This window comes from Thamnophis sirtalis, unplaced genomic scaffold, assembly GCF_051295495.1.
Source record: "Thamnophis sirtalis isolate CommonGarterSnake01/CBP01778 unplaced genomic scaffold, rThaSir2_p1.2 scaffold_1, whole genome shotgun sequence".
Taxonomy (NCBI): domain Eukaryota; kingdom Metazoa; phylum Chordata; class Lepidosauria; order Squamata; family Natricidae; genus Thamnophis; species Thamnophis sirtalis.
Genome location: NW_028261381.1, coordinates 39,081,902 through 39,098,265, shown reverse-complemented (window position 1 = coordinate 39,098,265; position 16,364 = coordinate 39,081,902). Strand labels below are relative to the sequence as shown.

At 39.2% G+C, this 16,364-nt stretch overlaps 1 protein-coding gene across 6 annotated transcripts in view; it reads right to left on the bottom strand.

The window, feature by feature from the left end:
• Positions 1-689: 689 nt before the first annotated feature.
• The window catches only part of QTMAN (queuosine-tRNA mannosyltransferase), a 245,334-nt gene continuing 229,659 nt past the window's right edge, over positions 690-16,364 (bottom strand). For 5 of the 6 annotated variants that reach the window (XM_087710877.1, XM_087710860.1, XM_087710840.1 and 2 more), the window contains 3 exons: positions 13,514-13,584; positions 12,693-12,784; positions 690-1,071 (listed from right to left, as the gene is read on the bottom strand). In XM_087710877.1, the coding sequence (XP_087567003.1) occupies positions 988-1,071; positions 12,693-12,784; positions 13,514-13,584 (247 nt within the window). In that variant the 3' untranslated portion in view covers positions 690-987. The remainder of the gene's footprint in view (positions 1,072-12,692; positions 12,785-13,513; positions 13,585-16,364) is intronic. The other variant, XM_087710867.1, reaches the window with a different exon arrangement.

Genomic DNA, 16,364 nt, shown 5'->3' with positions numbered 1-16,364 from the left:
AGGAGGGGGGGGTCCCCACAAATATCTGTATTTTGCCCCCATGGAACAATTGTGATGTCTGCTGTTCACCGGCCTTGAGAGAGAGAGAGAGAAAAAAGTCTCCAACCTTTCGTTTCATTGGATAGATGGCACCATATAGCATATTTCCCATGCTAGTTTGAATTACAGCTGTTTATCTTGCCGCTTTCTTTAAGATTAATTAAATGCAAATGCAACTCTGGGAATCGTGGATCACCTGCCAGACCCCCTTATTAATACCTTCACTTAAAAGCCCCAGTGCCATGGAGTCATTAATTTGCAAAAGGAGGAAAGCGGGGGGGGGGGGTGGGGGGTGGAGAAGACGAGGAAGAGATGGTGGAAAGAAGTGGGGAAAAAAAACAGCCTTCACCTCCCCATAATTCCTAGAGATCTGCCCAATTAGACAGGGTGGCTGGGTTGGAGAGAGGGCAGCGGTCCTCCTTTGAGACCCTGTGGCCCTTGGAGGACGCGACAACTATGCTGCAAGGATAACCAGGCAGTCTAGGTATTGAAAGCTGGCCATTGAGCAAATGTTTGAAGTTGCAATCTTGGCTGCCATCACGTCGGCCAAGGGAAAGCACGCAGGCTCCGTGTCATCCAGTACAAAGGACAGAAACGAATTCCACCGGAAATTCAATGTGGCACCACATATGGGATACATGAGCATAGTTATACAACAGGCCACATTTATTTTTTCAGTCTCCTGCCTGTGATGCTGAGGACATGTGTAACCATCGTAACGTCTCCGGGAATCTGCATTTAATTTGAGCCGGAGTGGTGGCAGGGATCGGAGATCTGAAGCCGCCACAGGTTTGTGGCAGATGGCTCTGTGTCAGCTATGACAAGCAGCCAGGCTGAGCTTCCTCTGCTTCTTTTGCTCTGATCAGGTAAATATGGACTCACACACACACACTGGAAAGTTCTCCCCGTTTTGCTTTCGGCTGCAAGTTTGTGACTTCGCCCCATCTGTCACAAATCTTCCCTGGGTTCTGTTGTGAGGAGAGACCTGAATTTATCATGGAGCGCTGCCCAAGAAAACTGAGATGTTTCACCCTGTGAGAACAAAGAGACAGAGAGAGAGAAGAGACAGAAAAATAAAACAGGGTTTCTTTTCCCCTTTTGCACTGTCAAATATTTGATTAATACATAGATGCACAGTTGTGTCCAATTCAGAAATTTTCCCTTAAAATCACATGGGTAGTATAAACACCAGCATAATACCAATGTAAATAAAATCCTGCCCTCCGGTTAGATCAAGGTATAGGGACTCGGTCCCAAGTCCGTGTAACTTTTGTACAGTAAAAGGAGAGGCTTTTGTTGCTCAACTGTTGTGAGACTGGGCTGTTGCTCTTTGTAGACTTCACCTGAAATCAGGAAAGCTTTGGAGGACGTGCCAGATTATTTCATTGTGTACCTTCTCTCCTTTTCTTCCCTGTGGAAAAAAATCCCCAGCCGTTCAGAGATTTAGTACAACTTTATTTGGACTCACAAATGTGAATTATTAATAGTTAAGAGCAGGCTGAAAGCAGGATCAAACAGACAGAAAAACCATGTTCTTCACACACACACACCACACACACACAGACACAGACACAGACACACACACACACACACACACACACACAGAGAGAGAGAGAGAGAGAGAGAGAGAGAGAGAGAGAGAGAGAAGGGGGGGTTGCACTGGATCGCAGAGCATAAGGAATACATTTTACTGGTGTTTGTTCCCTGATCAATATTGGCAATTGCCTTCCCATAAACAAAACTGTAAACATTTATAACCCATTCTATCAGTTTCATTTACTGTTCTGGTATAACATCATTTTAGCAATGGTAGACATCTCTAGTTTTATTTTGTTATGGTACACAGATCAGTAGGATACAGAAGCACCTACGTTAATGCCTTACTATTCATTAAGGGCAATAAATGTTGATTTGGAAAACATATATTAACTGATCTCTATAAACAGGTAATAGCAATAGCAATAGCAATAGCAATATAGCAATAGCAGTAGACTTATATACCGCTTCATAGGCCTTTCAGGCCTCTCTAAGCGGTTTACAGAGAGTCAGCATATTGCCCCCAACAATCTGGGTCCTCATTTTACCCACCTCGGAAGGATGGAAGGCTGAGTCAACCCTGAGCCGGTGAGATTTGAACCGCTGACCTGCTGATCTAGCAGTAGCCTGCAGTGCTGCTTTTAACCACTGCGCCACCTTGGCTCAGTGGTAAGGTAAGTCTCCCTGTTAGATAAGAACTGATTGCTTAAAAGCAACATGATAATTTTGCTGGATAGGCCAAGGGCCAGAAGGGATAGCTTATGAGAAAAGGGGAATAGGATCTTCTAACATCCTTTTCTTTATTTAAAAGAAACTGAAGAGGATTAATCCTCCTCCCACACACTCCTCCCGAATTCAAATCATCCTCTTCCCAAATCTGTTGGGACTATTATGGAAGACAGAGAAAGATAGAGAGGCAGCCATTTGGAATGTCTTTTCTTCTCTATAACAAACAGTAAATTGGATAAAGATGGGGTGGCATAGCTAAAACCCTTTCCCTCATTCAATTTCCTGGTCCAAATATAAACCACCATTTCCCCTTACCAGCCTTTTATGTGAAGAGGGTAAGCGGGCAGCACTGCAATCCACATCTCCCTACTCACATGTAATTTAGGCCAAAGCAAGGAAACCTATGCTAAGATGAATGGTCTTCAGTTCTGATCTGTGATTCAGTTTATCTGCTCCATGCATACATTTATTGTGGCCTTGGTTATAGACTATGACCTGGGAAGAAAAGATGGCAGGAAATAAGATGAGCTGATGATTACATGAGATAGGGGAGGGGCAGAGGTCAAGAATCCCTGGCACCCTCAGGCACCCTAGCAAAACTCTAATCTGAAACCTTGGAAAGCTACTCCAGTTACTCTTTATGGACCAATGTCAGTATAAAAGAGCCTATGTCCTTATAGTTTTGACCTGTGTAATGGATTCCTACAGGGGACATAGTGGCTTAGTGGCTAAGATGCTGATCTTGTCGATCAGAAAGTTGGCTGTTTTGCGGTTCGAATCCCTAGCGCGGAATAACGGAGTGAGCTCCCGTTACTTGCCCCAGCGTCTGCCAACCTCGCAGTTCAAAAGCATGTAAAAATGAAGGTAGAAAAATAGGAACCACCTTTGGTGGGCAGGTAACAGCATTCTGTGGGCCTTCGGCATTTAGTCATTCTGGCCACATGACCATGGAGATGTCTTCAGACAGTGCTGGCTCTTCGGCTTTGAAACGGAGATGAGCACCACCCCCTAGAGTCAGGAACGACTAGCATATATGTGCAAGGGTAACCTTTACCTAATGGATTCCTTCAAAAGTTGGCATGTCTTCTCCTTGCCCTGCATTTTCCCCCAAAATTATCTTGAAGGCAATTATCTATAATTCTTCCTTTATTCTCCTTATCTTCTCAATTCCCCCTTGCTTCACCATCAATGTTAACTCTCGGGGATTCCTTATTTTTTCTTATTGATTTTCTATGTCCTCTTCTCTGGTTTCTAATTTGTTCCTTTCTGTGTTTTTAAAAACTATCTGGGTCTATAATCTTGATCCTGTCTGAATAAAATCTTTTGGATAATATTGCCCATTCCCTAGCAAGAAAGTTAATGCTTCTGATTCATCTAATGCTATGCACATTTATACAAAATCTATCACCTTCAGTGCCCACACCATCATTTTTAGGATAAATCTATAATCATGGGATGATTCTCTCTACTTCTTTCCCCTACTCCAAGCCCAAAATGGCACAAGTATTATTTCTCAACTGCAGTTTCAGCAACATTTGGGTGCATCATAAACAGAAAAATACAGATGTTCAGGGAACAGGTTTTCTCATAATAATCCTATCTACGGAATGCTCCCCCAGAGGATTTCACCTATGTCCTTCCCGTTGCTCCTCCTATGCTATGCAGAGGCCTTTTTATGCCATCGTAATTCCATTGGTTGCTTCTGTTTTTATTTTTTTATTTATTTGTTGTGAGATTTGCCACCTATCTTGTATTCAATGGCTCTGGGCAGCTTACAACATAAAAGCATTATAAAAAACATTAAAATTATCCATTATAAAATAACAGAGCAGATAAAATCATTAGCACAAGATGGCAAAGGAGGAAGCCGGACACACGAGTGGCGGTGGTGGTGGAATGGGATTAGGTTTTAATTAGTCAACCACCTCCTTTATGAAACTCCCCCCTTTGGGTTCGTCACGCCATCCGGTCTTATGAAAAGACAGGAGGATGGAAGCCAATCTCACCTCAGGGAGTAAGATATTTCAAAGGACTGGAGCCATGGCAGAAAAGGCTCTTCTCGTGGACCTGGCCAGCCAAAATTCCTTGATGGACCAGTCCCATCAGTGTGAGACCATTCCTCAAATAGCTATTATTCCTGTTACAATGTAATATTTATTATCATTTGTAATATATGTTATTTCTTTCATATATGTGTATTCTTTTTGTTGTTGTAAATTGTCCTGGTGCTACAGTTGAAAAGTAACCCAAAAATAAGAAATAAATAAATCTTTCACCACATATAGCAAAATCAATAATAAGAAAGGACAAACTTGTAATGGTTCTATTAGTAAATTAATACAACACCCTCTTCCTTCTCTTAGTAAATGATCACAACTACCTTCTCCCTTTCTTCTTCTCTCCCCCACTCACTCCATTTTTAAAGTCTTAGTTACAGGAAATCCCATTTATGGGCCACCCCAAGATGAATGTAAGATAAGTAACTCTGAAAAAATAAAAGGCAGGGAATTTGTATTGGTTGCAGCAACCAGTTAATGACAGGGTTGCGTAAAGTCAGTTCTAAGGCAAAGGGGAAAGAGTGAAAAATGGAAGTTACTATTAATAATGTTACCTGTCTTTTGTGACAAATGATGGCATGGATATCATCCACTGTTTTACTTTCAACCTCTAACCACCTACTCCCTCCTGCAAAATGGAACACTCCCATTCTGACAACCCAGAAATGGGGGGAGGGGGAGTGGAATGTGGGGATGGGAAGGCATGAAATTAAAAAGCATGCTTGTTACAGATCTACTGAATTAAACAAAAGGAAAGAGGTCACCCGTGCCTTCTGCAGTCTCCTGTTAATGTCTTTTCTGCAAAATTAAATGATTCTCTCTTGTAAAAAAACCAAAACTATTTTATATCTCTCTCCCCATCCTGCCATGTTCCAGGGACTCAAAAGATTCCACTCTTACCCTATTCCCCTATGTGCTCCGATGCCCTTTCTCCAATGTTTCTAACTCATCAGCCAGTTTTAATTCCCTCCCTAAAGGATGCTGGAAGCTTGTACTCCCCATATAGTTTTGAAATAGAAAGTTTGATGTCCTTGCTTTTATATTGAAGGTTCTGCTACTCACTATGGCAGCATTACTTCCTACTGTACCTTGGAGTGTAACTTAATGCTCAGCTAAACCTTCTCTTTGGGCTAAAGTCGGAGTATCCCAAGGGAACTGAAAATAACATGGTGAAAGGCAAATGAAAGACTGCACAAATACAACCAATCCAACTCTTTGACTGGTTACTTCAACGAATACACTGAGTTATCAAAGACATACATGCCGTCTTTTAAGTCTTTAACAGACCTGGCTAACTGCATTTTGCAAACCCAGTCTGTATTTCTCACACTTACAATGAAACTGAAAATATGGTACAATCCAAATTTTCCTTTTCTTGGCTGTGATGCTTTAAACAGCCCTTTCACAGGACTGAAAAGAGCAAAGGTTTCATCTGAAAGCAATCTGCCTTCCAGTTCTGCTCCAAGGACTGAAGGTTCATTTCTGCTTCTCCACCCCATCTCAAACTCTGGCATCTTTTCCATCTTGTCCTGTTCTGTGCTCTGCCTTGTTTTTCTTCTACTAATACTTTCATTACTATTTGGGGTGAAGGTTGGTCTCAGGCTGGTGGTGAAGGAGAAAATGGAGAGAGAAAGGGAGAGGAAGAGGGAGTGAGAAAGTGAGAGAGAGATAGAAAGAGAGAGCGAGGAAAGGGAGAGAGAGAGGAAGAAGGGGAGAGAGGGAGTGGAAGAGAGAGAGGGACACACACACAGACAGAGAATTCAGAATATTTTAGAAACAGGATCAACCATTTGCATCAGGATGCAGGTTCACATGCTTCTATTCTGGGCTGCACATTTCTTGCTATGTCTTTTAAATAATCTGCTTTTTCAAGCACAGCCCTAAGGCACAGGATGCAACCAACTGCATCTATGTAGATCCAGGTTTGGCCTGCGCTTGGTTGGTGACCACTGTTTAGTTCAGGGATTAAAATTAAACAAGATATCAGAAATAGTTATTAGCCACGGTTACCTATACCCTCCTGTTTATATGAAGCAACTAGAGGATAAATTTCACTAGGAAGCAGGCATCTTTTTAAGCAAAGCAAATGGGGGAAGCAAATGGGAGTTTGGCAAGGAAATTAGAAGAGCCGTACAGAATCAAGTGCCAAGGAAGGTGAGAGACTGCTGGCTGGCTGCTGTCGGTGACTGGCTCCTAATTGCTGTCGTTGCCTTGAAGGTTGACTTCTGAATGACTGTCTCCATCTCTGATTGGAGAACATTGTTCTTGCTGTTCTAAGTGATGCAACTCAAAGGATCATAGAAGCCGAAACCCAATTCCCAGAGAGCATGAAGACTTGTTTTTCCTCCTTTTGTCCCCGTCCCCCCCCCCTCCCTTCTTATCCTATTTTCCTTTTCAGGGAGGAAAAAAGCAGCAGATTCTTGCAAGCAGGGAAGATTGGTAAGGAAATTTGGGTACAAGAGTGGGTAAGGACAAACACACAAGGTGGGCAGTGAGGGAAGCATTATCCCAAGAAAGTGTGTGTGTGTGTGTGTGTGTGTGTGTGTGTGTGTGTGTGTCTTCCTGACAGGCAGATTCAAAGGACACCTGCAAGTTTTCTTCTTGGGGGTGAAAGGGAAGGGACTGGAGGCAGCCATTGCACCACTGAAATGCACCAAAGGAGATGAGAGATCTGAAGGGGTAAAGAAGTGAACACTAAAGAATGTGAGGGGGAGAGGGAAAGGGAGTGAAAGAGACAAAGATGTGGGGGGGAAAAAAAGCTAAAATGCCAATAGAACTCTAGAAATCTTTTGAGAAGATAACCATTTGCCACTTGAGCAGAAGGATTTCTTCATTTCCTATGGGTATCTTGATACTTCTTCTGTAATTCATGATTATTCTTTACATAATCAACATCGTAATATCCAATAGTTTTCTCACAATTGTTTTGGCCTGGGTAGCAGTCATATCCCAACACTCACTTGTACCGGAGTTCAATCGAATTTGTTGCTAGAAGAAAAGGAGGTCTCAGCTCTAGTGATTTCATGGATGTCTCCATGTAGTTTTCTTGGTACGATACAGAAGCAGCTTAATACTGCTTTTTTTTCCCCTAAGATAGGCTTTCATCTTTTCTTTCCAACCTACAACCTTAGAGTTTCCTGGTGGTCCCCTATCCAAGTCCTAACCGAATCTAATTCTACTTTGCTTTTCCAAATCTGCCAATAATTGCTAGAAACTGTCTTGTTTGCTTCTTGGGATGATTGACTAAAATAAAGACGATGAGACTGCAAATGAGAAACCACAAAGAGAAACCTGCTCCCTGCCTGTCTACTTATCATCTATAGCATTGGGAAAAAATCCTTGAATGCCAAGACTTACAGAGAATAAAACTAACTCAAAAGGCAATAAGTGCCATGTTTAATTCTATTTTGATTACCCCAAAATGTTTCTAGGATAAAGTTTGCATGGACTATTGCCAAGAGAAATGAATCCAAATATAGGTATAATTTTATAGATTTTACTATCTACAATGAAAGAAAGTTATTAAAATAGATACTTTTAGAGGAAACTATGTGATGTGTTGATTTCATTGCTGCTAAACTAGGGACCAAGGCTAGAGTTCTGTCTTCCAATAGACACCAAGAATGGAGTAAGTCTCAGATTCACTTTGTATGGAACAATACACTCAGGGCTTAGCCATAACATGTTGCTGTGCCATATTGTTTACATTGATTACTTTTTTGTAGCAAGCGTAATTCTGTCTCTCTTTTGCCTCTAACTTTTTAACTTGGCACAGGAGCTGCATATAATTGACAATGCAATAATATGACTAGTTTACACTATGTTATTAATAGGCTCACAGCAAAACACAAAGAAAGAAAGAAAACAGCTGACTGCCCCAGCCCGTGTTTTCTACATTGGGCTGAAATCAGTGACTAAACTGTACACGGTACAAATGAAACCCTCCCGTTTACTTTTCAGGTTTTTGCCTTTCACTGAAACTCCAGTCAATTCTCATAGAAAGAGCTGTGCCCCCAGCTGCAGGATGGTCTTTCTCTGGTTTCAGCCAAACTTACAGCAAGACTAGGTTCCAGTTTCACTGGTTTGGACTTGCACTTAAAACAACAATTAGAAAAAGAGTAAAACGTTGCCGCTAGACTTATAAGCTTTTTAAAAAATGTAAAAAGCGTTGTAAGAAGCAAATGTGGCTGTCTGAAGAATATTTGCAGGTGGGAAAATATGGGTATCTCATTTAATTTATGCAATTTTCTACTGTCTCTGTTCCGATGAACTATAAGTGGGGTACAGATATTTACAATACAATAGTGATAATACAAAAGTTATATGTTAGAATAAGGAACATAGAGTTATAAATTCTTGATGTATAATATTAAGCCTTCTGGAACAGTGAGGTTTTTACTAATCTCTGGGAGGCCATGATAGTGAGGGGCAACTTTGCCTTGGGGGGACAAGCTGTTTCATAAGAGGGGAGCACCCATAAGGATCACATTTTGGGTCCTCCATCATACCTTAGCAGCAGCTTTAATTTATATGAAAAAGAAGTGACTACTATCTGGGTCAGAAAAAGTACAACATCTTGGCTAAGGAATACTGAGGGAGACAGAAAACTAAAACTGAAAAGTGAAGAATAATATTTTTGCTTTCAAGAAAATGTACTGTTTCTTGTTTACAGCAACAGTAAGATCTACAACATACAGTTGAAAGAATAGATATCTAGGAAACAGATCAATGGGTTCTGGAAGGATGCAAGATAGATGGGAAATTATATTTTAAACATGGGATCTTTTAAGATAAAGAACAAGTTCCATTATTTAGGTTCATATTTCTATCTTGGCTTTCAGCAGATTACTATGAAGCAGTGTTTGGGCTAACCCATGAAATAGGCAGTTGGACTCAAGATCTCTTCATGGTGCTTTGCCTCCACATTTGCAAAAAGCCCGGAGTCAAAAGAGTTTTCTATTAGAAATGAAGAATATGGTAGCACCTCTATTTCTACTTAAGTTATAGCTCATCCAGCAGTTGTTTCTTTTGTTAAGTATCTTGGGAATGTCTTGGCCGAGTGCAGACTGGAAGGCCAATTTCCTGTCTTCCAACAAATGGCATGGGTAGGGATGGCTATCCTTCTACCTCAGTGGTTCCCAAACTTGGCAACTTTAAGACTTGTGGACTTCAACTCCCAGAATTGGCTGGCTGGAGAATTCTGGGAGTTGAAGTCCACAAGTCTTAAAGTTGCCAAGTTTGGGAACCACTGTTCTACCTCATCAGGCTTCTGTCACCTTAGAACAGGCTTCTTCCAAACATGGCAACTTTAAGACTTGTGGACTTGGGCTGAAGAATTCTGGGAATTGAAGTCCATAAGTCTTAAAGTTGCCAAGTTTGGAGAACTCTGCATTAAAAGATTTTCTCTGTCTGTTTAATGGTAGATCCAGTTCCATCCATAAACATGGGATTTCCTTCCCTTGGAGGCAGAACCACAGAGGTCCACAGTTGCCATACAGGGATGCCCAGAATTAGATTAGGAAGAATTTGTACCCATCAGGTGTAATGAACATATATTTATCCAAGTATGTGGAGATCATGCCAGGTAACACTGTCTGGATATAATGTAGCAAAGAGCCAATGTAGCCAATTAAGCATTTCATTTACTGGAACTTGTATAAAAGACGTCTCTTTTTCGTTTTTGGAAATCATACTTATTAATACTCTCCAGCCCATAATGAAATGGAAATAATCCCTGGAACTCAAAAAACACTAGCCTCCGAAGCAAGCAAGCTGTCTGAAACAAAACTGTCTAACTGTAGTACTAGGAAGAACTATAATGTCAAGGTAAAAATTTAAAAATTTCTCTCTCTCTCTCTCTCTTTCTAAAGCCTCCATGTATAGCTATGCGATACTATTGACTCAAGAAGTAATGTTGAACACTGGAAGTGTTCAGTCAGCATTTTAAACTATTATGAGCTACCTTCTGAACCATTGCCAACTTAATAGACAATGAAAGATAATGAGCTTGAAATTGGGTGTTAAATTGCATTTTTGGTTCTCTTCTCTTTTTTTTCTCAAGGTTTAACCATTTCCTGCAGAAACAATATTCCCTGTTGGTGTGCCCTCACATAAATGTCCACTCTTAGGTCACCCATAAAAACTGCATGTGTAAAGAACAAAATTATTTTCATTCACTCGCACAAATGTGGGACAATTGGGGGGGGGGGGAGGAGGCATGGAAGAGTTAGAAAAAATATCAAGGGGAGGAGTCAGAAATTTTCTGGGGGAAGGGAGGAGGCATATAATTGCGCCTTTATCCTAAACAGAATGCGTATGAATTGTGGCCTGGTCATATTATCAAGTATATATTTATTAGCAGCAGAATCAACATTATTTCTGGGCTACCTAGGAATTGAGAAGGCAGATGTGTCCCCTCCCCCCCCAAGAATATAAAGCAGCAAGATGCACTGTTGTAGGGAAAAGTATGGAAGTCATGGACAGCACTAAAAAGCACTATCTATTAAGAACATTTTCACACGTTGTTTCCCCAAAACTACCTGTACCCAACCTCCAAAGCCTCAGCTGTGATCCCAAAATTGCTGCCAAATTATACTTTTACTTTTTTTAATGTGACAAAAAGGAAACAAAAATATGAAATAGATTAAGAGAGATCATATTTGCTGCAAATTAATTTCAGGTAAGGACAGAGAAGAAAAGGGCCAAGTGAGGTCCCAGTCTGCAAAACTGGGCATATTAAAACCCCATTACAGGGAGTCCTTGATTTGCAACCGTTAGTTTAGTGACTCTTTGAAGTTACAACAGCTCTGGAAAAAAAACCCTTTATAACCAGTCCTCGCACTGTCATAGCATTCCCACGGTCACATGATCAAAATTTGGGCATTTAGCAACTGGCATATATTTACAACTGCTGCCATGTCCCAGGGTCATGTGATGGTCATTTGTGACCTTCCCAGTGGCTTCCGATAAGTAAAGTCAATGGAGAAGCCAGATTTGCTTAACAAGTGTGTGAATCACTTAACGGCTGCATTGATTTAACAACCGGGGATAAAAAGATCATAAAATCAGGCTGACTCACTTCAGAACTGCCTTCTTTAGCAAAGGAAATTCTGATGTCAACTGTGATTGTCCTGTAAATTGAGGACTACCTGCACTGATATGGCTTGGTCCTATGCTACAGTTTCCAAGAGAAGCTAACAGAAAGCACACTTGAGGGACTGAATGTTATGTAGCAATGAAGGAGAATATTTGTACCTCAGGACTGACAAGAGGAGATAACAACAACAACAACAACAATATTTTAGCATATTCTGCCTTCCTTTGCTGCATTACTCACTGTTACAGGAGGATAGAAACATGAAGAGGAACACAGTTGCTCCTTTTCTGAACTTAGCCTAAAATGCCATTAAAAGGCAAAGAACCAAACTGGACTCATTTACAGAGGTTGTATAACTTGTATAAAGAGCCAGTTTGATCCAGTGAGTAAGGCACCAGGCTGGAGACTGGGACTTCAAGTCCTGCCTTAACCATGAAAGTCATCTTGATGACCTTGGGCCAGTCACTCTCTCAGCTCAATTCACTTTTACAGGATTATTGTTCTGAGGAAAATAAGAGGGGGTGTGTTGGATATGTTTGCTGCCTTGAGTTGCTTGTCAAAATAACAAAGGTGGGATACCAATAATAAACAAAAATATATGTATATACATGTGTGTATAGTTACATATGTGTGTATGTATGCACGCATGTACATACGTTCATATGTACGTACGTACGTACGTACGTACGTACAGACAAACAGATCGATATAAACAGACAGACAGATAGCCACAATGCAATGCATTAGGCATTCTCTGAAGTGATCAAAACAAGTTAAAGCAGAGGGGGAAATATACCTGGGCCATCATTTGATAGGACAAAGTAAGCTCCTTTTATTAACATAATTGTAGGATCTCTCTCCCCCTCTCTTATTTTCCTTTTAAACTAATGGATTAAATTAATCCAGGTTCATTTTTATAAGCCTCTTGGGTCCATGTGTGGCGGACAGTCACTTTAGAAAACAATAAATTAAAAAAGAAGACAAAGTGTATAGCATATACTAAGTGCACATATTTCATAAGACTTTGGGTTAATACAAGTGGCATCCAGTGTAATTAATCCTTGTGAGTATAACAACTAATATCCCTCCATAGCATGTTTCCTTTAAACAGTAGGATGTTAATTAAATGTTTTTTGTTGTTGTTTTTTTCCTCCTTGTTTTGGAAGGAGGGTGGGTGGGTTCTGTTTTTTCCACTAAGCCAAAGACATCATCATGTTGCTATAAGGAATAAATACCTTATAGAGATGTTTCCTTACAATCTCTGGCCTCTTGCAGAAATTCTGAAGCCTTTTAATAAGCTGTTCAGGTGTAGAATACAGATATTCAGCTGCAGGAAAAACAGATACATTTTTAATGAAACAAAAACCTCAAAGCACACACTCGAATATTAGTCACTTTACTAATTAAAAATGCATATTGCTCTGTGCCGCCTCGTGTTTTACATTATTTAAGCATGATTTTATAAGGTTTACCTCAGCTCACAAGGATGTTTAATGCTAAATAAGGCTATGTAGTTGTGCTGTTTAGACATCTCCTTTGGGTGATTAAAATACATTATATTAATGTAACACAATGCATATATGAGACATTTAATGATGAGATTTTTTTACCAAAGAATTGGTACTACATTAGTGTTACCCCATAGCAGGACTGCACACTATTAAGTATTAAATTGTTTAAAATAATTTGGTATGATTTTTCAGGCCTATTTCTCCCCCTCTGAATATTATTAAAAAGGAAAAAAAAATCTGCAAGCTATCATAGACAAAGCGACCTTTTTAATAAAATCTATCATTATAGGCTGTGTATACTAACAATGAAGAATGCTATTTCAAAACTAGCTTTTGTGTTATCATGAAAGAACAGATGGTAAATATAAACTTCGTCTAATGTATTAAAACACATTAAAAAATTCCTTAGCGCTAACATGGTAGCTTGCCAAATAAACAATTGCTCTTGCTTAAGTTTATACTCAAACTTTGTATTTTCAAATTAATTATAAATTAAAATACCTCCCCCCTTAAAAAAAGGAAAAAAAATAAACTTAGGACACTACCTGGAAATATTTCTGGATAAACCAAAGCATTTGGACAAAGGGGGTAACAGCCACAGTGCACCGCTTCTATCCTAAAACAGGGGAATGCAAATTGTGCATTATTATTGCATTACTGAGCCCCAAAGAGTATTTTTGGCGAGTGGCACAGAAGTTTGATTGCAACAATCATATTCCCTCAGCATCAGTATAATCTCTTTACATGCCAAAGTTGCTCTTTTTCTTTAAAAAAATAATTTTATTGATCATATAAATTGCATATAATGCAACAGCAAGCGTATGTTTTGTTAGCTAAATAAATCAAAGCACAGCTTTTTTCTTTAAACAGCTCCATACATTTAATCAGTAGACAGACAGAGGATACCAATATGGGCTGTTCTTCTCTATGCTACCTGGGGAAGAGTGGGGCACCTATAATACACTTCCTCTCATTTTCAAGCATACTGTGAAAAACAAGCAATGATATAAGCATACATTGACCCAATGTATCACAGCAAACAGACTAGCTCAGTTCCTGATGTTTCTCTAGGATCAATAAGCCTTCATTGTGATGAATAACGCAACTACACCCTGAAGTACAGGCACTGGATGAGGATCTATGATAACTCATCCCAACCAACTCATTACAGGATAACTTGCCAGAGCCAACTAGCAGTAGGACAACTTTCCATTGGACAAAAGTTACAAAATCTCAAAGAAATGATGAAATAGAAAGGATACAAAAGGAAAGATAAAATGAAATGGAAATGACAAAAATTTAAATAATTTTAAAAGTATTTTAAATAATTAAATAAAATAGTTGAATGGTCTCGGAGCGAGTTGTCCTGTGGCGAGTTGGCTGTGGTGAATTGGCCATGGCGATTTGGCAATAGTGAGTTGCTGTGGCAAGTTAGCTGTGGTGAGAATGTGGGAAAGATCTAGACTTACCAGCATACATAAGTATGAGGAATTGCTCCCATACTCAACACTCTTTGTGAAATAATTAGAATAGTGAAACACAGAATTTGTTTCAAACTTTAAAAGGTAATTTCAAAATTATATGTATCTATATGAAATTAATGTGATTACAAACCCCCTGAGCATGAGCTAGCTTGGTATGGGCATGTTCCTCTTTTATTCATGTAAAGAAATACAGTGACTTTGCCTGAAAGAGTTGGATGATGTATACTTAAACAGACTTAGTTATACTTATGGGTCTATAAACTTTTAATGACTAATTATAAGCTTATTATTGCTCTTGTGGCAGAAAAGCATGCTTGAGACACAACCACTCTGGCATCCACGATCAAATGGATTACAACAGCAAAATAATGACAATGACAGCAATAGAAAAATCTAGAAAATAATAGTGTGTGCACAAACATTTTTGCATGCAGTGATTCTTCAGCACAATGGTTATTCATCTAGTGTACAATAAACTTTATAAACAAAACTGGAAATTCTATTAGACAGAAATTACAGAGCAAAGTTGAAACCATACTTTAAATAAATTGTAAAACAATTTGAAACCACACTTCACACTTGAAACCACCCTGTATAAGTTTATTTTAGACTTTATTTGAATAGTATGCAACATGGTAGAGGATGTGATTTTGTCAATATAGTATCTACTTTGTCTTCAAAAATGCAACATGATTATTTGACCATAAAAACATTTGTGGGGGTTTTTCCCCCAAGCATTCCTTCTTCCTTTTAAAAAAGATACACATTTTGCATGTACATTAATTTAGCTGACTTTACTTCTGCTTTTGAAATAAAACATCTATAGCTTAACCAAATTGTAAATAAAGACAGCTTCAAAGATTATAGTTTGTATCCAGCAGGTGTTAATTTAGCAGACTGAATGGTTTCTTGATCTAGTGGAGGGTTCCATCAATGAGGAAGGGAGCACTTCACCCTTTTTCAGCCCTATTTGAAGTAGGCAAATGCAGTAGAATTAACTTACATAAAAATATCTCTATTTTGTTCCAATGAATTAGGTTTCCAGGAGATTATTCCATCAGCAGAGTGGTATCAACTACATACAATCCTATAGCCTCAAATACAAGAAGGCAGCTTACAAAATTGAAAGAGAATTGCATGAGATTATTTGGATTGTCATGGTTCCACATATCTCCATGGTTGCGCATACTTTAACCTATGTGTTACTCAATCATACTTGTCAGAAATTGTGGAAGCTTAGGTAAGATGTCCAATCCAAAATCTATAAATATAGCACTCAGACTGATATGCAACTTCTTAGTTCTTTGCAGCACTCACTGAGCCATTTACAATGTCATCATTTTGCCCCCAACAATCTGGGTTCTCATTTTACTGGCCTTAAAAAGATGAAAGGCTGAATCAACCTCGAGCTGGTCAGGATCGAACTCCTGACTGTGGGCAGACTTAGCCTGCAATACTTCATTCTAACCACTGCACCTCCTGATATGGCATATGTATAAGGGAATGTTTTCTGAATACAAAATGTGATGAAGTATCTTTTTGGCCATTAATTAGTTTTCTTCAGAGAATTTAAATGCATATTTTGTTAGCCACACAAAATTCAGTAGAGTTCAGATAATGAGCTTATGTAAGAAAAATATGTATTTTCTATTATTTCCTTTTAAAAAATAGAATAGTAGGCAAAGCTATACAGTCGGCGTCATCTTTAAAACACTGTAGCATCTTCTTTGCAAGGTCTTTCTCTGTCTCACAAATTAATAAAACCAGGATCCAATATTTATGTAGTTTGACAGATTAAAGGTAGGATTTGGAATTAATCCTTTTATTTGAAAATGACCTTACATGCTGATGCAAAAATAAACAACTGCCAATATATTCCTGGAGGAGTTGGGGAAAACAGAACATGAAATGT